The 22,887-nt window shown below is 41.3% G+C and overlaps 1 protein-coding gene across 3 annotated transcripts in view; it reads left to right on the forward strand.

Annotated features, from left to right (window-relative positions):
- Positions 1-107: 107 nt before the first annotated feature.
- usp28 (ubiquitin specific peptidase 28) overlaps positions 108-22,887 on the forward strand; it is a 33,030-nt gene continuing 10,250 nt past the window's right edge. The window contains exons 1-17 of one of the 3 annotated variants that reach the window (XM_028595326.1): positions 108-319; positions 2,232-2,309; positions 4,101-4,221; positions 8,564-8,651; positions 10,146-10,308; positions 14,019-14,105; positions 14,686-14,823; positions 15,851-15,918; positions 16,017-16,093; positions 16,170-16,318; positions 16,412-16,539; positions 17,184-17,279; positions 17,363-17,536; positions 18,645-18,844; positions 20,633-20,703; positions 21,250-21,478; positions 22,007-22,342. In XM_028595326.1, the coding sequence (XP_028451127.1) occupies positions 275-319; positions 2,232-2,309; positions 4,101-4,221; positions 8,564-8,651; positions 10,146-10,308; positions 14,019-14,105; positions 14,686-14,823; positions 15,851-15,918; positions 16,017-16,093; positions 16,170-16,318; positions 16,412-16,539; positions 17,184-17,279; positions 17,363-17,536; positions 18,645-18,844; positions 20,633-20,703; positions 21,250-21,478; positions 22,007-22,342 (2,248 nt within the window). In that variant the 5' untranslated portion in view covers positions 108-274. The remainder of the gene's footprint in view (positions 320-2,231; positions 2,310-4,100; positions 4,222-8,563; positions 8,652-10,145; positions 10,309-14,018; positions 14,106-14,685; positions 14,824-15,850; positions 15,919-16,016; positions 16,094-16,169; positions 16,319-16,411; positions 16,540-17,183; positions 17,280-17,362; positions 17,537-18,644; positions 18,845-20,632; positions 20,704-21,249; positions 21,479-22,006; positions 22,343-22,887) is intronic. The other 2 variants (XM_028595328.1, XM_028595327.1) reach the window with 2 other exon arrangements.

Below are 22,887 nucleotides of genomic sequence, written 5' to 3' on the forward strand. Positions count from 1 at the left end.
CATTCCACCACACATACGGTTTAAAATCGGTCACAGACACCGGAAGTATTGTATTACGTTAAAGAAAAACTGTCCCGTCACGTTGCGAGAGCGCGCGCGCGTTAACTGTAGCGCTCGTTCTCGTGCACTCGCGTGTTCTGACAGGTGAGCGCGCGCAGCTGCCTGGTCGCTCTCTGCGTTTGACAGATGGAGTTGGTTTGACTTGGGGTCAGTGCAGAAGCGTTTGGTTAAAACAGGAAGAAATTGACGTCTTTCTTTTTTTTTTAAATCTGCAATGAGAGGTGAACAGACTGAAAACGGAGAAAACTCAACGAACTCGGTGAGCGCAAAGGATGATGGAACTGCTATTAACATAACAAGTGACATTTGCACGTTTGCATCGGAATGGCCGAGGAACTAACGTTAACACTAACCCCTCTGTTGTGCGAAGCCCAAACCTGTAGTCTACTAAAAATGACTATTTTTTTTATCATCGTTTTAGCTAAACACTGGGTTGAAAAGAAAACCTTTAAACATTATGATCATTTTAAATTTTGACGTCTGAATTCGGCACACAGAAAATACACCAAACAGTTTGTATGTCAATAAAATTAAGACTTTGGATATCATATGAATTAGGCTACTTGTCCCACAATCGTATTTTAATGATGTGGCTGATTAGCTAGATAACAGTAAATCACATTCACAGCCTATTTATAAAAGTTTACATTTGTTTTTAGCTTTTTATAAGAAGCTAAAATCAAATCTAAGTTTTTGCCTATTTGCTCGCTAAATCTCTGGCATTTGCTAGTCTCATAGGGCACAGGACCTATCAGTGCCATATTAAATTAAATAGCCTACAAATACATGCTATACAAGATTTCATTTCTTTTTGATCATGTTATTGTAGAGTTTAGCGTTTACACTTTTCAGTAGGCTATTTGGCTCTGTCGCCGGCTATTGCTTTTATCAATAGGCCTTTGTAGTTGCTATTGCAAAAGGCACAGTACATTGAGACAAACCTCTAATGATGTTATACTAAAGGTAAAATGTTCACATACAGTAGAACTTCTGTGGAGTTGTTATACTGTTTTGCCTCTGGACATAGGAGGTGTGTGTGTGTGTGTGTGTGTGTGTGTGTGTGTGTGTGTGTGTGTGTGTGTGTGTGTGAGAGAGAGAGAGAGAGAGGTATGGTATGGTGGCATGGTGAGTGCAATGATAAACAGAAGCCTATGTTATCCATGTCAGTAGCCTAAAATAGAGACTAACCAAGAGGGTCTCAGATAGCCCCTAGACTCCATATAAGTCTGGTCAGTCTGCTCTTGGCTTCCTGTGTGTGTGTGTGTGTGTGTGTGTGTGTGTGTGTGTGTGTGTGTGTGTGTGTGTGTGTGTGTGTGTGAGAGTGAGAGAGAGAGACAGAGAGAGACACCCTGACATGTCCACCTGCTGTTGGGGCTTTATATAGTGCCTCTGACTCAGAAGACTTATGTTGTTTCTTTTTATTACTTCGTGTCAATGTCTATGAGGTCAAAACAGTCTTTGAGAGTTTGTGTTTACACTTTAAATGTGGATAATGGGATGTTTGGTGGAGTGGCACACAATTGGTTGCTTCAATACATTTCTTACGTTTATATGTAACATCTCACCCCCACCAAGGATACACTTGTTAAAAAAAGAAGGTGACAATTCATAGTTAGGAGGGCAGGGGGGGCCAAATGGGCCTCAATTTCTTCCCAACAACAGTACATGGTGCAATTAATGTGCTGGTTAACACAAGGGTTAAACACTGGTAACATTGGCTAGTTCAACCATTTGAAATAGTAAATCTACCTTTTATGGGGAAGCAGTGGAAGAAAATAGAAAATAGGCCAAATTGCCAAATATATATATATAGATTTGTATATATATATATATATATATATATATATATATATATATATATATATATATATATATATATATATATAGTACAGGCCAAAAGTTTGGACACACCTTCTCATTCAATGTGTTTCTTTATTTTCATGACTATTTACATTGTAGATTCTCACTGAAGGCATATATATTACTGTTCCCAATATATAGCCAACTTATGGCCTAGTTTTGCCCATTTGGTCAGCCCAAATGGGAGTCAAATACCAGTCCATCACTAACCCAAACTATGCGATTGCCGCCAAGAACACCTTGGCTGGCGCGCTGCATGAAGGATCATAAGCTTAACTATTGTTTTCCCTTTGTCCAATCCTTTCCCTCAGCAGAGCAAAATCCTGATGAACCAGCTGATGGAGATCACTGGCATCCAGGACCCACAGATTCTCTGCAGAGCCTTGAATGTGAGACCTAAGAACTCATCATCAGCTTTTAGGATCCCTGACATTGTGTGATAAGACAAAGGATGATGTCTCCCTAGTGTGTACTAGGAGGTTATTTTTGCCACAATGCAAGCCAGTGACTAACCTTTATAAAGCAAGTGGAACATAATTACAGCATTGTGTTTTTCCAAATAGTAAACACTACAACCATTTCAAGATAGACAACTGTGTCATTACACAATTTCATAATGACCAAAAGGCGTTTTTGGTGGATCCGTTTGCTATAAGTATAATATAAGATTACTTATTGTTACTAAGATTACTTATAGCATACTGATTACTGTCGAACTCCAATTTAGTTTAGTTGCAGTTGGACAGTAACAAGGCCTATCCTCTACTCCCTACCTTGATGAAGTGAAATATGTTTACAGGACATTTTGGAAATTATGTATTAGAGTGATTAGAGGATGTTGTAAGAGAAAACGGTCTTTGGTGACTTATGGTGTGTGTCCTGTTATGAGCTTAAATGCGTTCTTACAATCCATCACGTGGAGAACATGAATGTACTAGTGCTGCAACTTACAGTTATTTTCTTGATTAATCGATTACTTGTTTGGTCTATAAAATGTCAGAAAAAGGGGAAACGTGGATCAGTGTTCAAAGCCCAAGACAACATCCTCAAATGCCTTGTTTTGTCCACAACTCAAAGATATTCAGTTTACTGTCAAAGAGGAGTGAAGAAACTAGAAAATATTCACTTTTAACAAGCTGGAATCACAGAATTTTGGCTTTGTCTTTTCATAAAAAATTACCTAAGCTGACTAATTGATTGATAAATAGTTGCTGATTAATTTAATAGTTGACAACTAATCGATTAATCTTTGCAGTTCTAATCTACACAAAATGTCGTGGGAATCCAGAAACATTCTGCTAGTTGGTTAAAAAACACAGCCCTTGCTGATCTTGTGTAATTAATGTTAAAGGAACTCTTTGATTACATTAAAAGCACCCCCAGGGTGCCTTGTTTCCAGTCCAGCACACCGCTTATGTTTTGAAGCACAACTGCAAATGAAAGAATCCCTAGGAGCTTGAGTTAACAGGAACCTCATAAAAGTGATAATTGACTAAGAGTACAATAAACAGTCTGGCTGACAGTGGTGCAGGCATCGTCCAACCTGTTGTACCAGGGCCAGACAGAGAGACAGCAGGAGCTCGCAGGTTTGGGAGGGGCACCAGCTCTCAGAAAATAACTAGAAATGTCTACTGCTGGCTTCAAACACAAACAAGGATGTTTTTCTCTGTTACCTTAATTAATCAACTTTTTGCGAGCACATATTTGTATTATTTCTTGGGCTGCAACTAACAATTATTTTCATTGAGAATTAATCTGTTAGTTGCTTGGAATACAAAATGACGATCGGCGCTTTCCAATGTCCTCAAATGTCTTGTTTTGTCCACCAATCAAAACTTTTCAGTTTACTGTCATAGAGGAGTAAAACATAAATATTTACATTTTAGAAGCTGGAATCAGAGATTTTTGAACTTTTTTTTAAATAAATAATGACTCAAATAGATTAATCGATTATCAAAATTGTTGGCGATTAATTCAATAGTTGACATCTAATTGAATAACTGATGAGTTTTGCAGCTCAAATTATTTCTAAATACTCAGCGTTTGCTATATTTGGTTTTGTTTGAATTTCATATCTGTTTGTTTCATACTTGTGGTGTATTGTATTGCTAAATCTAATGCAGACACTAATTATATCCTGAATATCGGCCCTTATCTTGTCCTTGTTCCCTGTCCTTAAGGCCAGTCAGGGTGACGTCGGACATGCTGTTGGACTGCTGACAACCCAGTCTGCAGAGGTTCAGGATCCTGGAGAGCCACAGGAGTCAGGGACCTCTGCAGAGGCCTGGGAGGGCCAGAAAGGTAAGCTGGCAACGAAACAAGCATGCACAAAATGCTGACTGCATGCTGACTCACTTTAGTGTCAAATAATTGTCATATTTAAAACATGATAATTGGTTTAAAGAAATACAAACAAGCCAATATCCCAGAATAGATAAGTGGTGTAGCCAGACCATACTCCAGCACTGACACACGCTATGGAGCAAGGCCTGGCAATGTGAGGCTTGTATGTTAGTAATGAAAGTATTATTAAAGAGACAGAGCGCATCGCGTCACACTCTGAAAGTTTAGTGTCAGGATCCCACAGTCTTCCCATTCTTGCTGTTGCTTCCTCACGTCTGTATCCACTTTTGTCTTCATAACCGCTCACTTTTTTTTTTAAAGTTATGGGTTCTTTACATATCACCACACAGCACAACCCTTTAGGCATTTTTCTGTTGTTTGCTAGCAGACAAAATTGACGAGGAACATTCACGCAATACAAATTAATGGAGAGCGGAGGGTTCTTTTCCCCTCTGGTGGCTTAAATGCGCTCTCTCTCTATTGTAAACAAATTAGTCCACTAGAAACAAGAGATGTACACTTCAAACACCCATATTTACCAAATATTATGCTTGATTACTTTAAGGAACTGGGGAAATTAAAACAGGAAGAGGGACACACTGCTCTTCTACTCTTCTAACGTAAAGTAAGCTAAAGATTTCAGGGCTGCGTCCAGGATGTCGGCTACAATACAATACAATACCACAATAACTAAATCAGTAAGGCTTTGTTCAGTTTAGAGCTCGAATTCTTTGGACCATTTCTAGGTACTTTCAGACGTGGAGTCTGTAACATTGCCTGGTTAATTTATGTGTTAAAGAGTAACTGAAAAACAAGCTGAAAACAATGTCACTGCGTACTGAGCACACTTCACCCATACCTATCTACATCACTGGAGCACGTTCAGAACTTGAACCACTTGAAGCCAGCAAAAACTAGGTTTTCAGCTTGTGTTGTTTAGGTCTCAGGGCCCTATTTTAACGATGTAAGCACACGGCGTGAATTGCATGGCGCAGGTGCGTTTAGGGTGTGTCCAAATCCACATTTGCTAGTTTGACGGTGGAAAAAAGGGTCCACGCCGGGCGCATGGTTCAAAAGGGTTGTACTTAGTGTCTTCATTAAAGGTGCAGTAGGTAAGACTTTTAAAACTAACTTTCTGTCATATTTCCTGAAACTGACTCTATGTTTGCAGGTAATAAAAAAAAAAAAAACACCTACAGCCTGTAGTGCGATTTGCAAAAATCCACCGCTCCCTGTTCAGATGCACCAATCAGGACCAGGGGGGTGTCTAACTGCGTGTGAATGCATGTCACTGCTCATGCACACGCATTCATTCTCCCTTGTGGGGGAGGGGCTTAGGAGACCGTTTTGGGCTTTAGCAGAAAGGGGGGAGGGACTGAGAAGTTGTCGATGTTCAAATGTTTAGGCTAAGTCCTGCATCTTCGCAATCCTACCTACAGCACCTTTAATTCATAGGTGTGTTTTGGGCGTAACATGCAATAAACCAATCACAGTGTCATCTCCCATTCCCTTTAAAAGCCAGGCGCGTTTGTACCTTGGCGCATTGCTATTATGATGGAGGATTTGCATATTTGTAATCTTTTGCATGTTTGTGTGCTGCTGCGCTTCCCTGTGTGTGTGTGTGTCTGTGTGTGTGTCTGTGTGTGTTTGTGTGTGTGTGTGTGTGTGTGTAACAAGCATAGTTTGCGTGCGTAGGTGCATTTTACTAATTTGCTGTTAAAATAATAATGAAATGCTGCGCTATTGACTTTAGACCAGGTTTTTGTTGGTCAATGGCGCAATCACTTCCCGCTGCCTCAAGATAGCAATACGCCAAGAATGCACCTGAACACACCTCCCTGTAAGACCAGCACACCCATGGGCACACAGATGGCCACAGGTGCATTTGCTATTTAAGCGTCGTGGGAGCTGGACAGGAAATTGACAATTGCGTCGATTTTAAACTAGCAAAGACACTTGTGTCGGGCTTTGCCCTGCACCGGTTGCAACATAGGGCCCTCAGTGTGGTTCAAACTAACTAGGTTGTACGACATGTCATTCAACCTCTTCTATTAGCACATCTGTGTTTATACCTGTTCTCAATGGCCACACAGAGGCCACTCAGTAATAGCTTCATCTTCGTTCCTTTCTTCTTTCCTTCCTTCCTTCCTTCCTCTGTCCCATATGGTCTAGCGGTTAGGATTCCTGGTTTTCACTCAGACGTTCCAGGTTTAACTCCCGGTATGAGAAAGATTATTTCTTACCCGTCTTTAAAATCTCAACAAGATTAACTGTACAAATGTGGGTAACAGTGAATACTTTGAGACATTATGTCCTCTAGGGCTGGGCAATATATTGGTATTACATCAATATATGAGGCTAGATATCGTCTTAGATTTTGCATATCGTAATATTGCAATATGACACAAGTGTTGTCTTTTCCTGGTTTTAAAGGCTGCATTACAGTAAAGTGATGCCATTTTCTGAACTTACCAGACTGTTCTAGCTGTTCTATTATTTGCCTTTAATCACTTAGTCATTATATCCACATTACTGATGATTATTTATCAAAAAATCTCATTGTGTTTATATTTTGTGAAAGTACCAATAGTCAACCCTACAATATCGCCGCAATATCGATGCATTTGGTCAAAATGATTGTGATATTTGATTTTCTCCATATGGCCCAGCTCTAATGTCCTCGTATTTGGCGTGTTGTACTTCACAGAATTAGTGTCAAAAGTAGCTGCATGAAGAATGAGAAAAGAAAGTAGTTCCAGTACTTTGTACTTTCACACCCGCGCACACCTGGCTGAACTCTACGAGATTTTTGCATTTCAGAAAGTTGTTTCTCTCGCTAGCCCTACTAGCTTAGGAATCTGAAGCGGTTTCAGATGCTGTTGGACGAGAACTGAGGTTTTAACTTTAGGTTAGTCCTTTGGCTTTCAAACATAGGTGTTTGTATGGAAACATTCTATGTTGATTCTGATATCTGAGGTTCAAGCTTTACTTTTAAAGATGTTCTCCAGAATGTAGACAAGAAAGAGTAGTTAGTCAACAGCAGAAAAGAATAATTATTTTATTAGTTATGCCTCATATGTTAAAATTGAAATTGAAACTGTTTAACTACACCCTGAAGAAGGCCGTTTCTGCGTGGGTTGTTACTCAGCTCTATTTTAGCATGTAGTAACAATGTCAACATGAAATAATCACCATCTAATTAGAGGCTTTTTAACATTTTGCCAGCAGAGTCCCTTGGACCTTTCTTCTTTTTTTAACTTTTGTGTTCCCTTTAGGGCCGCAACTAACGATTATTTTCATAGTCGATTAATCTGTTGATTATTTTCTCGATTATTCAATTAGTTGTTTGGTCTATAAAATGTCAGAAAATGGTTAAAAATGTGGATCAGTGTTTCCCAAAAGCCCAAGACAACGTCCTCAAATGTCTTGTTTTGTCCACAACTCAAAGATATTCAGTTTACTGTCAGAGGAGAGAAGAAACTAGAACATATTCACATTTAACAAGCTGGAATCAAAGAATTTTTACTTTTATCTTAAAAAATTACTCAAACCAGTGTGAACAGGTGCATGAGTTTTGGAATAAAACAGGATGTCGAATTTCTACTGACCTGATTGTTTTGTTACTTAATGACGACTCTAAATTACACCTACTTGGGAGACAGAAAAAAATTTGGCTAGCCGGATTAACCGCGACCAAGAAAATGATAGATCAACACTGGTTCCCCCCCCCCCTCTCTCCCACTCGCTTTGTATAGAGCAGTGGTTGGCGTATTTTCTGGACATAGTTATGCTGGAGCTCTCTACAGCAAGGATTAACAAAGCCAAATCATCGACTATAGACCTATGAAGAAACGCAGCAGCACAAGTATCAGTCCTAATGACCTCAGCATCACAAGAATTAGAGGAGAGCGACTAGGCAAGGTGTGTTTTTGTGTTCTTGTATTTTGGTTTGTTTTGTTTTCCTCGAGACCGCAGAGGGTGGGGGTGGGTGAGGGTTTTGGTTCCTTTTCGATTGTATTTGTTTGTTCTGTATGTTGTGTGTTCAAAAATATAGAAATAATAAAAGAAATTATCATAACAAAAAAAATACTCAAACCAACTAATCAATTATCAAAATAGTTGGCGATTAATTTAAGAGTTGACAACTAATCGATTAATTGATTAATCTTTTCAGCTCTAGTTCCCTTCCAAGAAGCACCTTCATTATTTGCTTGAACTTTTGAGCGTTCCGGACCTTTTCTGTTCCGTTTTGTCTAGAGTTGTGGGTTGTTGGTTGACTCTTTGTTGTCTGTTTCTTCAGGACTTCCTAAAGATGAACTGCAGACCGCCATAGAACTCAGCCTGCAGGAATCCCACAATGCCCAGGAAGAGGAGAGAGAATTTAATAGGTACAAGAGAACCTGCTTTTTATAAAATCCTTCTTTGTTACTGGTGACTGTGATTTGTTTTTTTTTTATTTACTGCTGACTGTCATGGAGAATAGTATGAAATTGGAAACAGTGGATGTGGACACTTGTGAGTTTTCTTCTTCTCTGGCTCACAAACGGTCAAACAAGACTGTCAGCAAAAGTATCTGCTTACAGCTGAATGAAAACACACAAACCAACAATTCAGGGGTAAATTAAACTAAAACTAACCAACTAAAATAAATATTTATAATGTGTATGAATCAACCTGAAGCCTTGCAGTCGATCAGAGGATATCACAAAGGAAATTCAGCTAAAAGCTTAAGTACATTTACTTTTTAGCCACCCTAGCAGCGTGGCTTTAGGGTTGTCAATGTCGTTAAGATAGTTGAATGGTTGGTCCAACACTTTTGGCAAAGACCGAAATATCTTGACACCTATTGGATGGATTGCCATTAATTCTTGTCATTGATGATCCACTACTCTATATCCACAACGTTCCACTTCCGGGATTGCTCCGTTGCCGCCGGAAATTCTGCCGGATGTCCCTCTTTTCGGCCGGATGTCTGTCACCTTCCTCTTCCTTTGTGTTGTAACTTTAAACTAAGGTGGATTTCTGAGGACTATGGTTAACTGCTCTTCAGATCTCTGCAGGGTAAATCCAGACAGCTAGCTAGACTATCTGTCCAATCTGAGTTTTCTGTTGTACGACTTAATCAACTTTTGAACGTACACGTTCCACCAAAACAAGTTCCTTCCCAAGGCTATTTTGCAGAGGCACCGTGCCTCCGTCAGGCGATTAGCACCGCCCATGACGATTGTGATTGGTTTAAAGAAATGCCAATAAACCAGAGCACGTTTTTCTCCCATCCCGGAATGCTGTGTGGACTCGCCAGACCCTCCTCCGCAGCGCTGTGGAGGAAGGTCTGGCAATGGGAGAGTAATGATCCACTGACTATTCATCAAGTCACACCTGCAGTTCAAAGTTTTGATTCATTCACGGAAGATATCTCAACATTTACCACGTAGAATTGCACAAAATTTGATACAGTCTTTCATGGTTCCCAGCTGATGACTTTGGTGAACCCCTGGTTTTTCTCCTAGCGTCGCCATGAGATGGTAATTTTGGCTAAGAGTGAAATGTGTCAACAACATTTTAATTCATCCAGTACTTTTGTGTTTTGTGCTAAAAAGAAAATGCTATGCATGAAAACACTCTAAACTAGGATGCCGTTCCTTATAATCATTACCTGCTAAAGATCAACATGTTAACATTTTCATTATGAAGTAAGCATACCAGGCATTTGCTTCTGTCTTGCAACACAGTTTGTGTTTTCCTGAGAGACTTATAAAGGTAAACTTATAAAGGTCTTATTAATCAACCTTTACACAGGACAGGGAGTCTAACTAAGTCAACCTGTGTTTAATTGAGTTGTCAGTTCAATGCTTTGAAATGGGTAATTGAATGTCCTGCAGGGCTCTGGAGGCCAGCGCAGAGGAGAATGCAGCGAGAATGAAGAGGAAGAGATGTGAAGCCCAGAGTGAGATGTGCAGCCCTGCAGACTGGATCCGGCAGGACGACTGGCCCGTGGGCATTCGCAACGTTGGCAACACCTGCTGGTTCAGTGCTGTCATCCAGGTGAGGATCAGTGTGTGATTAGTTACATCAAAGTGATGAGGATGAACTAAGTTTTGACACATATGGATACAGGACCATATGTTTGCTTGCTTTCCTTTTTGTTTCCTTCTTTTACCTCTGTCTCATCTAACGAGTAGTCTCGCATTGCCAGACTTTCCTCCACAGCGCAGCGGAGGAGGGTCTGGCGAGTCCACACAGCATTCCGGGATGGGAGAAAAATGTGCTCTTGTTTATTGCCATTTCTTTAAACCAATCACAGTCGCCTTGGCCACGGTGCCTCTGCAGAATAGCCTCAGGAAGGAACTTGTTTTGGTGGAACATGTGTACGTTCAAAGGTTGTTTTAGTCGTGCAACAGAAAACTCAGATTGGACAGATAGTCTAGCTAGCTGTCTGGATTTACCCTGCAGAGATCTGAGGAGCAGTTAACCATAGTCCTCAGAAATCCACCGGAGGTTAGAATTACAACACAAAGAAATTGGAAGGTAACAGACATCCGGCCGAAAAGAAGGACATCCGGCGACACCGGAGCAATCCCGGAAGTGGAACGTTGTTTATCTAGACTACTCTGTGCATACTAGTAGTAGTGTTCTTTAATGTGGGATAGGCAATCTTGAATGTATGACACTTGAATAAAAGTATTCATAAAACCGCTGCACAGTGCACACCTAGCATAGAGTTTGAAGTGCACTATGGTCTGTCTGAATGTCCACCTGTTCTAACAGTGTCCCACATCCTTTGCTGCTAAAACTTTAAATAGCCCTCGCACTTGGCTTAAGAAACGTTTAAAGACTTGAGTTTCCGTTCCAAGATTTCTAACTTTAGTCCGTCAGAGGTGTCGTACCGTGTGTTTAGTCAGCAAAGGTTTGTTTTTTTGGCTTTCACTAATCTCTGTAACATAATTCCGATCGTTTCCACTTTAAAATAAGTGCACGTGTGGTTAATTTACAAGTAAACTCATGTATTTTCTTTGACCTGCTTCAAAATGATATCCCCCATGAGTTCAGTACCAGACATGTTTTTAAACTAACAGCAGTAACACTGTGACAAAAGAGAGATCTCCCTTCCATCTCACATTTTCACTGACTCTATACCATCTTAATAAGGTTATTAGAAACATTGGGGAAAGAAAAGAAAAAGGTGTGGGCATATTCTTGCTAAATGAGTACATACTGTTTTTCTCTGAGCTGCTAACTCTATTACAGGTCCATTCCAGACTGAATTTAGTCAGGCCTAAGCTATCAGGTGGCCCGGCTGAAACTGGAGCCCTCATTGAGATGTGCAGGCTGTGTGGATAATTAAATAGCGAGTGATGTGATGATGGATCGACCAATAGACTTCCTAGTATGAGCCTGAAATGGACAGGAGAGGAGGAGACGCTAATTGTTTGTCTCTGTTGAACTCTGATATGCCTCCACACCGATTTTGAAGTCAAACCCCCAAAGGATAGGGGTTATTATTTGGGAATAGAAAGGTGGGGGGAATGCAGTGTTGTTTGCATATAAATGGGGTTCAAATGATACCCTTTGGTTTGTTTTTTTCATTTTTTCATTCTTGTGTAGATCACTTTTTGTTACCATTGAACTGATTGTTGTAGATTCAACAGAGCCTGACTCTTGATAAAGCAGACTCCCCTTAAAAAGTAATTATGCTATCAGATTGAGGCTGAGTGACCACACAATTCAGTTGTCAGCTCAAATTCCCTCTATTATCCTTTTGTGGTATAATTTACAGTAAAACGGAGATAAGCCGTAATAGAATTTCCTTCTCAAATGGAAATATATATCAAGATATATATATATAAGTTCCACTCACCACCACACATGACACATTTGCGTAACTTGACTGATACTAATGCATTTAGTTTATCATGGGAAACACAAGCCCTATGGAAAAACAAGGTAGAGATGGAGTGACCCTGCCCGGAGGAACCCGGGGCCCCCGTCTGGAGCCAGGCCCAGATGGCGGGCTCGTCGGCGAGCGCCTGGTGGCCGGGTTTGCCACGGAGCCCGGCCGGGCACAGCCCGAACAAGCTACGTGGCTCCCATCTCTCCAGCCCATGGGCCCACCACCTGTGGGAGGAACCGCTGGGGTCGGGTGCACTGCCACATGGGTGGCAGTGAAGGTCAGGGGCCTCGACGGACCAGACCCGGGCAGCAGACGCTGGCTCTGGGGACGTGGAACGTCACCTCTCTGTGGGGGAAGGAGCCGGAACTGGTGCGGTAGGTGGAGCGCTACCGGTTAGATCTGGTGGGCCTTACCTCTACGCACAGTCTCGGTTCTGGAACCATACTCCTGGATAGGGGTTGGACTCTTTTCTTCTCCGGAGTTGCCCAGGGTGTGAGGCGCCGGGCGGGTGTGGGGATACTCACAAGCCCCCGGCTGAGCGCCGCTTCGTTGGAGTTTACCCCGGTGGACGAGAGGGTCGCCTCCCTACGCCTGCGGGTTGTGGGGGGGAAAACTCTGACTGTTGTTTGTGCATATGCACCAAACAGGAGTTCGGAGTATTCGGCCTTCTTGGAGACCTTCTTGGAGTGCTAGTCATGGATTGTATATAACAAACACCATGTTCGAACATAGGGATGCTCATAAGTGTACTTGGTACCAGAGCACCCTAGGCCGAAGGTCAATGATCGATTTTATAATCGTTTCATCTGGTCTGAGGCCGTATGTTTTGGACACTCGGGTGAAGAGGGGGGCAGAGCTGTCAACTGATCACCATCTGGTGGTGAGTTGGGTCAGGGAGTGGGGGAAGACTCTGGACAGACCTGGTAAGCCCAAACGTGTAGTGCGGGTAAATTGGGAACGTCTGGAGGAGGCCCTGCTGCGGAGGAGGAGGGTCTGGCTAGTCCACACAGCATCCAGGGATGGGAGAAAAACATGCTCTGGTTTATTGGCATTTCTTTAAACCAATCACAATCGTCTTGGGCGGGTCTAAGCGCTGTACGGCGCAACGGCGCCTCTGCAAAATAGCCTCGGGAAGGACAGATAGTCTAGCTAGTTGTCTGGATTTATCCTGCAGAGATCTGTGGAGCAGTTAACCATAGTCCTCACAAATCCACCGGAGTTTAGGATGTCAACAAAAAGGAAGCCCAAGGCAAGAGATGTCCGCCCTAAATTAGTGAAATTGAAAGTTTTTTCAAAAATTAAAATGTCTTAACATGAATCCAACATATTATTAGCAAATATAAATCCCCACTGATGATAGGCTCACTGGCCTGTAAGGTAGTCACTAAGGTAGCCATCCAAAGATACAGTTCATCCTGAGGATTTACTGTGCCACATGTATGTGTAACATTAAAAGATGATTTATAAAATCATGCCAAAAATTATTATTTTAATAGCATAGTATTCTATGCGATAAAAAGGTATGTATAAAGGCTTTAGGCTGCCCACACGTTATTGGAGGCCCAGTTTAATATGCAACTTAATTTTATACAATATATGTAGTAGGGGGTCCCTGCTCTGTCTCTCTCTCAGTTAAGGGGTCCTTGGTTTAAAAAGCGTTGAAGACTCCTGCCATAGGACATTAGCTAAAGTTAGAAACTGTGATTATGTAAAAATATTGGAATTAGACAATTATGTAGTAATTGTGGCAGGCCTATGCATGACCGCTGTAATCATGATCTGCCGCCTGGTGATCTCCCACATCTGACCTGGACCGGAGCGCTGCATTAATGCTCCTTGTTTTGTTTTTTGTGTCTTGTCACAGTCACTGTTCCACCTGCCCGTTTTCAGGAGGCTGGTTCTTAACTACCATCTTTCTGAGAGAATACTGGAGAAGTGTAAGAGCCACTCTGTGAGTAAACTACTGCCACGGCCATTTCCACAAGAGAGACATTTGTTGGCATAATTTCATTCGTGCAGATTCATTTATTCTAATTCATACTAGGGCTGCACAATATACAGTTTTTTTATCGTCACCTTGATATCAACTGGCGCAATAAACCTATAGCGAAAGGCTGCAAAATGTCGCGAAAATCACTCAGAGATTTTTGTGTGTGTTTTGAAAGAAAAATATCAGTAGAAAACTTCAAGGGTTCGGATTAGGGTTGGTGCCCTTTTATGTTCAACTCAGTGTGCAATTTGTTCAACAAAAGAATGTCAGCAATGGTTTCCTTTCATCTTTTTTAAATTCAACAAGCATTTTTTTGTATTTTACCAGAATACTGAAAGCAGCAGAAATGCAGAACTGAGTACACTTTAATATCTTTTTATTTATCGCAAGTAATATCGTTATCACATGGCATATTACACTCATATCGTGTAGCACAAATATCTTCACATAAGGGAGAGAGGTGAAAGAGCTGTGGGGATTTTCTGTTGATATAAACAGAGCTACTATGTGATGAAGTTTGACTCTGAGCTTGTGTTAACAGGACAAGAGGAACATAGCTTTCATGCAGGAGCTGCGCTGTCTGTTTGCTCTCATGGTGGGCTCCACTCGCAGGTTTGTGGATCCTTCTGCTGCAGTGGAATTACTGCGAGACGCCTTCAGGACCAGCGAGGCCCAACAGGTACATCACGTATCGGTCTCAAGGCAAAAATCTTAATTTAGAGGTCCGCTTAAAGTTTAGGAGCCTCTCGTTTGTGGATAAGGCTGGCTTGTTTGCCAGAATACATATCTAGCAACATGAAATCATAAAATCAAGTTGCTCTTGCTTCTAATGTTCGCTTTGATCATTATAAATTCATGACAATGACTGTTGATTTAACTATTTGTTGTGTGTTGTTTTCTGTTTCTTTGTATGTCAAAAACTAAAACATACACAAACACAGAAAAAAAACATGAAACAAGAAACACCCCTTGAAAATGAGATCTGTCCTGTGAACAACCAATTCATTCAATGGTCGCCGGCTTTGAGGGGGTCGACGCTCTGCTGTTGTGGAGAGAATCCCCTCAGATCAAACACGCCACTGTCACTGTGGACATTTCAGCATGCACGTGCATTTCTGTTTCCCTTTTGCTTCTAAGCTCACCTCTGTCTCTCTTTTGTGCTCTCTTTTCCGTCTCGCTTATTTTGTAACGCGTTAGTGAGGCTTTTATTTGTGTTTTGGGAGGATAAATACAGAGCGAGAGATGGCGCATCCAAACATGCATCATTAGTAAACCCACGAACAGACTGCATCTTGTAATGGGAGACCGTCTAGACTGCCTTTCCAGAGTGCACACTGATGGGGTGTGAGGAGGGCTATTTTCTCGTACAGATGTGAGATGAGGTTGAAACCTTTGGAAAAATTGACCTTTAGTTAATAATTTTTTTTGTCAATCTACGGTCTTGTCAATATACTTGATATGATGAAATTGTCTTATGCCTTTGGGATTTTTGATGTTTTAAGTGTTTTATGTGTTATGCAGTCTTTTTATTGGACCATGAGTCTGGAACAAAGTCTATTATTATTATTATTATTATTATTATTATTATTATTAAGGTCATGACTGTCTATAGGTGACTATATTGATTATTTGACCCTGACTTTATCCTTTACTATTGCAACTACACAGCTTATCTAATCTTATTGTTTCTAATGTCTTCATTTCAGGATGTCAGTGAGTTCTCCCACAAACTGCTTGACTGGCTAGAGGATGCATTTCAGCTGGCTGCCAAAGAGTTAGTTATATGTCGATGTCATCCATATCCATGGACTATTCTTCTTCTTTCTTTGTTTGCTAAATTGCATAAATGTAATGTTGTGTTTTACTTTTCAGAAACGTGGAAGACAAACAACAAAACCCCATGGTTCAGCTTTTCTATGGTACCTTTGTGACAGAAAGAAGACACGAGGGTATGAGTTTTTTTTTGCGGTGACAATAAATACGAATTCTGTTCTCAATCACTCACATCTGTGTGACTCTGCTTAGGTAAGACTTTGTGTAATATCGAGCAGTTTGGCCAGTACCCCCTGCAAGTCAACGGCTTCAACAACCTGGACGAATGCCTCGAAGGTGCCATGGTTGAGAAGGAGATTGAGTCACTACATTCAGATCACAGCGTCACATCTGGCCGTGAGGTAAAGAATTTCATCAACGGACTAGCAATAACACTTCTTTGCATGTATGTATGTATGCTTTGCTAAGACAGTCATATTTTCTCTTGGTTGCAGAGATGGTTCAAAAAGTTACCACCAGTATTGACATTTGAACTGTCTAGATTTGAATTCAACACCCAGCTGGGTCGTCCTGAAAAGATACACAAGAAACTGGAGTTCTCACAAATCATTTACATGGACAGGTGAGATTTGTACAGATAGCAACAATCATAGATGTGCAAGTTCATTTAGTTTCTCCATTTCCAACAGGGAAAGAGAAGCTTCTACAGTAGGCATGGGGATAACTTTAAAGCACACATGTCTACAGGAGTTTCTCACAAACGTTTGCATCCAGAGCACTCAGGCTACTACAAATGTTTAGGGATGGGGGGCAAAATTCTTTCCCTAGAATCAATATTTTTTTTTTTTACCAATGATTCAACTAAATATTTTCTGTTCATACTGTACCGCTGACGGCGACTACATTGTATACATTTCAAAACAGAGCAAAAGCAGAAAATACATGTTATGTAGTTCTTTACAAATTTAATAAATGTCTGACATCTTGGAAAACAGATTAGAACTGTCTCATGATATATTGTCTCTACAAGTGTATTATTCAACTTTTGTTTTTTTTAAAAGAAGGAAAAGAAAATCGCAATACTTCTAGAATTGCAATGAATGAAAATCGCAATACAAATCGAATCAGCACCCATGTATCAAATCGGGACAAGAGCAGATCGTCCCAGCCCTACAAATGTAGAAAGGAAGAGAAATCAGTGCTGTTTTATGTTTATTTAAATGTTTTCACAAATGTTACCCACATGTACTGGTTTTCTGTGTACAGATATCTTCACAAAAACATAGAACATACCCATGAGAGGAGAGGAGAAGTGAAAAAACTCAAGGAGCAACTTGCAGCCCTCCAACAGAAACTTGAGTGGTAAGTTGCGTCTTAAAGCTGAGACACTTCTCCAATTTATGGGAACAAATTGTGTGCTAATTGTGTCCTGTCTTTATTCACAGCTACAAAAACTATGGCTCGGGACCTACCAAGTACCCTCTGGCTGATATGCTGCAGTTTGTGCTGGAGTTTGCTACCACTAAGCCTACAAGTGTTTCCCCAGCTGAAGATCTGAGACCAGCTTCTCCGACTCCTGCCAACCACCCTCTCAGTGAACAAGTCTCCAAAGACAACAGGTAGAGTACACTGTACCAGACAGTGGCCAGTCATCAAAGACAAAAGCACAATAAGATATTGTCTTCAGACTTTTACTAGCACTAGCCTGGTCCTACCAGACTCTGGTACATTTCATTTGTTCAGAGAGTCTGGCCACTCTCCATTGACAAGTGTTAACTTCCTTGAAGGCGGGTACTCTGTTGAAGTTTAAAACTATTGGATCTGCCCAGAGCCACTCTGGATTTGCCATAATCAATCGCTAACATTTGGTCGTGACGTCGGCTTAGCATCGCTAGCGTTAGCCTTAGCCAACTCCTTCACCACTAACGGAGCGAGCTGGAAAATCAAACTTTTCCCGAACTCCTGTGGGGAGGAGGGCCACGACATCATGCCCCCCCAACACAACTCAGCAAAGATTGTTCTTCCTCGGGCTTTAACTTCTGGATATTCGGCAGCGTTGCCACAACAGACTTAATGGCTTCGCTCGCATCTTTCTCCGCCGCCATTACGGAACTACAACTCAAACTCGCGCACGACCTCAGCGTCATTGTTCTCAGCCACTCCCTCTGTTCACTGATTGGACGGCCAAATATTTGGCTGGAGAAAACCCAAGAATATACCGCAAACCCATGCGTAGTACTGAAGGAAAATGAAAATTGAGCGGAAGTACGTAGGAGGGCAGAGCTAGGCTATACTAGCACACCAAAAACAGTCAAAAACAGTGAATGGCATGTTAATCGTTGTGGTTGAAGAGAGTAATATTTAGGGGTGTTGAAGTTGATAATTGTATCGATGCATCGCGAAGCGGACATGGAAGGGAAGTTCATCTATCTGTTTGAATTTGTTGATGAAAACCACATGTTGCAATATATAATAATATTGAGGAGGTGACACATTGTGATGCATCATGATATCGAATCGATTCGAATCGTTGACAGGATAATCAAAATTGGATCGGGAGACCAGTGAAGATTCACACTCCTAGTCTTATCAGAGCTAAAAAAAAAAAAAGAATACTCACTGATGACACAGGTTCCTTCCTTACATTACACCATACTGTTCTTGTGGTACTGAACATATTTGACAGACCTCCAACGTGTCTTTGATGCTTTTCTTAACTCCCCTCAGTGAACCTGAAGACCCAGATTCATCGGAGGGCCTTGTTTCCAGTTGCCAGCGGACCCCCATATACAAGCCCTTCACCCAGTGCAGACACCCCGTTGACTGCCCACCCCACCCAGCCCCACACAGCATCACTGAAGAAGAGCTACACTTTGTTAAGACCTGCCTACAGCGTTGGAGGACCGAAGTAGAGAACGACATAAATGGTAAGCTTATAATAAAGTGTACAAACTTACAGTATATTGCTTTTAGAGATGTTCCGATACCGGCTCCGATACTGCCTAAAACGCTGGTATCGGTATCGGGAAGTACTGGAGTTTATGCACCGATCCGATACCACGTAATAAAGCCCTAAAGAAAATCTACGTTAAAGTAGTTTATTTATGTTCTTTTTCCGTTATAACTGACTGTCAAACTGGAGAATAAAAGAAAGTTGTACGGCATTCATTGTTTGTGTTTGTTCATGTTTCACAAAGAGTTTAACCTGAGCCAGACCGACAACAAAGATAGAAATCATATCACATCCATACAGGGATAGTAGTATACAGTTGTTAAAACATAATAAAATATATGACACACTGGTATCGGATCGGTACTCGGTATCGGCCGATACGCAAGTTCAGGTATCGGAATCGGTATCGGGAAGAAAAAAATGGTATCGTACCATCTCTAATTGCTTTTAACGCTGTGCTTTAGCTATCTTAGCATTATGGGCTCTGACCAATGGGTTGAGAAGAGCAGTGAGTGCGATCTAAAATAGTGAAGTTGTGCCCCGTAAAACCAAAAACAACGAGGTGAAATGCGCTCAAATGCTGCTGAGAGCTGAGGGGGACTTCGGAAAAGAGTGATAATAACTCTCGGTGGGTTTGTCACTATGAGTGACACGTTATACATTACATATAGTTATTTGATGGTCATTTCTTTTATGAAAAACAATTATTGATTAGACAGGTGGTGCAGAAAGTGGTCAATCTTGTCACTGAAATTGCAGTGAGCTCTTGACTTGCTGCACCAAAATACCTGGTATATTAAATATTCAGTAGATAAGTGGTACACGTGAGAACAAAATTTGAGTGCGCCTTGGGAAAATAGCACTTCTGTGGCACAGAGCTACACACCTGCACAAAGAAAGAGCTCAATATCTCTCTCAGCTGACTGTGACTCCTGCCTGTCCCAGGCATTAGATTATAATAAATGTGAATTGTTGAGTCATATTCCTCTGAATTGAACCCTGCTCACCCAAACCTTCCCAATATGAAGCAAAGCAGCTTTTATTTATGTAGCAAATTTCATCCACAAGACAATCCAAAGTGCTTTACATAAAACATTAAAGATCAATTAAAAACAATTAGACATTCATTAAGGGGAATATAAAAACAGCTCAAATAGAATAGGACAGATATAAAGTACAAGAATAAAAGTTACAGTGCAGTGTAAGAAATGAACAATTATTATCAAAAGGCAGTATCAAAAAGAAAAGTCTTAAGCCTTGATTTAAAAGGACTAAGAATTGCAGTTTTCTGGGAGTTTGTTCCAGATATGTAGAGCATGAAAACTGAACGCTGCTACACCATGTTTAGTTCTGACTCTGGGGACAGAAAGCAGAGCTGACCCAGATCACTTGAGAGGTCTGGATGCTTCATAATATAGCAGCAGATCAGAAATGTATTTTGGCCCTAAACCATTCAGTGCTTTATAAACAGTAGTTGTAGTATTTGAAAATCAATTCTTTGAGAGACAGGAAGCCAGTGTAAAGACCCCATAACTAGAGGGATGTGATCCACTTCCTTAGTCTTAATGAGGATTCGAGCAGCAGCGTTCTCAATCAGCTGCAGCTGTCTAATTGATTTTTTTAGGGAGACCTGTAAATAATAGGTAAAAGAATAAAAAACATAACAGATATTGATTTTCCCTTCGCTGTAGGTGCATTGTGTTCATTTCTCTTTTCTCTCTGTTTTTCGTTTTGTGTGTGTGCGTGTGCGTGTGTCCGTCAGAGCTAAAGGCCAGCATTGACCGGCTCACTCAGATGCTGGAGGCCATGTACTCAGACAACAGTCTCTGCCAGGTAAGGCTTACAGTACACTCCTAATTGACTCTGACAAGTTAACAGCAATTCAATCAAATGTTTACATCTACCGCTGCAGAAAGTGCATTGGGTTCAGACTGGATGAAACGTTATTGATCTCCGTGGAGAAACAGAAAACAAATGTAATGTAAACAAGTCGACAGAATACAAATAAGCACAGACCAGATGATTGGCTGTGGCTCAGGTGGTGGAGCGGTTGTCTACCAATCGGATGGTCAGTGGTTTGATCCCTGGCCCATGTCAAAGTGTCCTTGGGCAAGACCCTAAACCCCGAATTGCTCCCGATGTGTGAATGTTTGCATGAATGTTTATCTGATGATCACCTTGTATGGCAGCCTCGGCCACCACTGTTTGAATGTGCTGTGTAAAGCGCTTTGAGTAATCCTTAAGACTAGAAAAAAGCGCTATACATGAATGTTATACTGCAGTGAGTCACATCTCAGTATTCTGATATTTGATCCAAATGTTGTAAGTGTTTTTATACAGCGGGGATTCAATGCTGTCTCCCACTCCACTCTTATTAAGGCACCCTACAGACTCCACGCAGTCCTCGTTCATGAAGGCCAGGCGTCAGCAGGCCATTACTGGGCCTACATCTACGACCATGCCAACCAGCGCTGGATGAAGTACAATGACATAAGCATCACTGAGTCATCATGGGAGGAGCTGGAGCGAGACTCATTCGGGGGCATGACCAACGCCAGTGCCTACTGCCTGATGTACATCGATGACAGGCTACCACAGCTCATTTCAGGTACAGCTCTGTGTGTGTTTCAGTTATTCAGTTTGATCAGATCAGATTAACCTTGAATAATACTAGAGGAGATATCGGATTATACTGCAGAGATATCTCCATATCAATGGCTATCAATGGGTTTTTGTCCATCATCATGGACCAGTGTCTAAGTTTTTTTTTAAATCCATCAAAAAGCATTAATAAATAATGTTCTTTGCTAGCAAGAAACAGGATTAAGCAGAGATTAAAATAAAAATAAAGAGGTTATAAATGATTGAAAACCCACTCTATATAAATTAATATATTAATGTAGCTCTGACTCTAACCTGATATTGAGAGCGAGGCTATTTTATAATGTTAGAAACTAGAACAGTAAAAGCAGAGTCCTCTGTATTCAATTTTAAGTAAATATTTAGCACAGTACAGTTAGTACAGTAGCATACTGAAAAATGCCAGTTTGTATAATTACAATTAACTAATGTTACTGCCAGTAAGTGGGTTTTATTGTGAAAGTATATGAACTGACACTGCCCCACATCCACTCAGAAGCCACAGATGATGAGACAGGCCAGGTGCTGAATGGCATGGACTCGCTGCCATCCATCCTCAGACGCTACGTCCACGAAGACAACCGCTGGTTCCAGCAGGAGCTCAGTGAATGGGAGGAGCAGTTCTGCCAGACCGCAGCCCCACAGGGAGAGTCTACAGCCTCTGCTGAGCCCCCAAATCCCATTCCAGACAATATACACCCAACACCAGTTGAGCCAGCGCCCCAGTCAGGACCATCCACTGAGGAACTGGAGCAGGGAGCTTCTTCAGAGCCACAACCAGGCCCAGAGGCAGAGAAGGATCCTGAGCCCGATCCCAGAGAGAAGCCTGAAGGTCTGTAGTGGTGACTAGAGAAAAGGGAATGGGGAAATGTTTTCATAAGCCTTAACAAGCCATTGTGTATTATTTTCTGATAATGGCACGATCATCATCAAGTATAAAAAACGATCTGGGGCAGCACTTTTCAAATTAGAGGCAGCAGATTTATCAACATATCCGTCCTGCTGCCTTCAGATGGCTGCAAGGGTTTCAATTAACTGAAGGATAAACTTTTCATACAGTATGAAGCAGTTGTGGGCAACCTATACTGTAAGAATTACTTAAATTGATTTACAGTAAAGATAAATGCAGACGGCTTTCCTAGCATTCCTACTCTAACCACATTAAATGGTAAGAAAGCCAGAAACAGACGGCTTTCTGAGACGTCAAAGACCCAATTTCCTCCAAAATACTAACAACTTGCTGCGCTGCTTCATTTGAATCAACCTCCCACCTGTTCAGCACACACTGGGCACCAAAATACCACACAGACGGGCATATTGAATTTGAAAGAAAATATTAAATGATCTTGCGCTGGTTGTTGCACCACCACTAAAACG

Source organism: Perca flavescens, chromosome 13, assembly GCF_004354835.1.
Source record: "Perca flavescens isolate YP-PL-M2 chromosome 13, PFLA_1.0, whole genome shotgun sequence".
Taxonomy (NCBI): domain Eukaryota; kingdom Metazoa; phylum Chordata; class Actinopteri; order Perciformes; family Percidae; genus Perca; species Perca flavescens.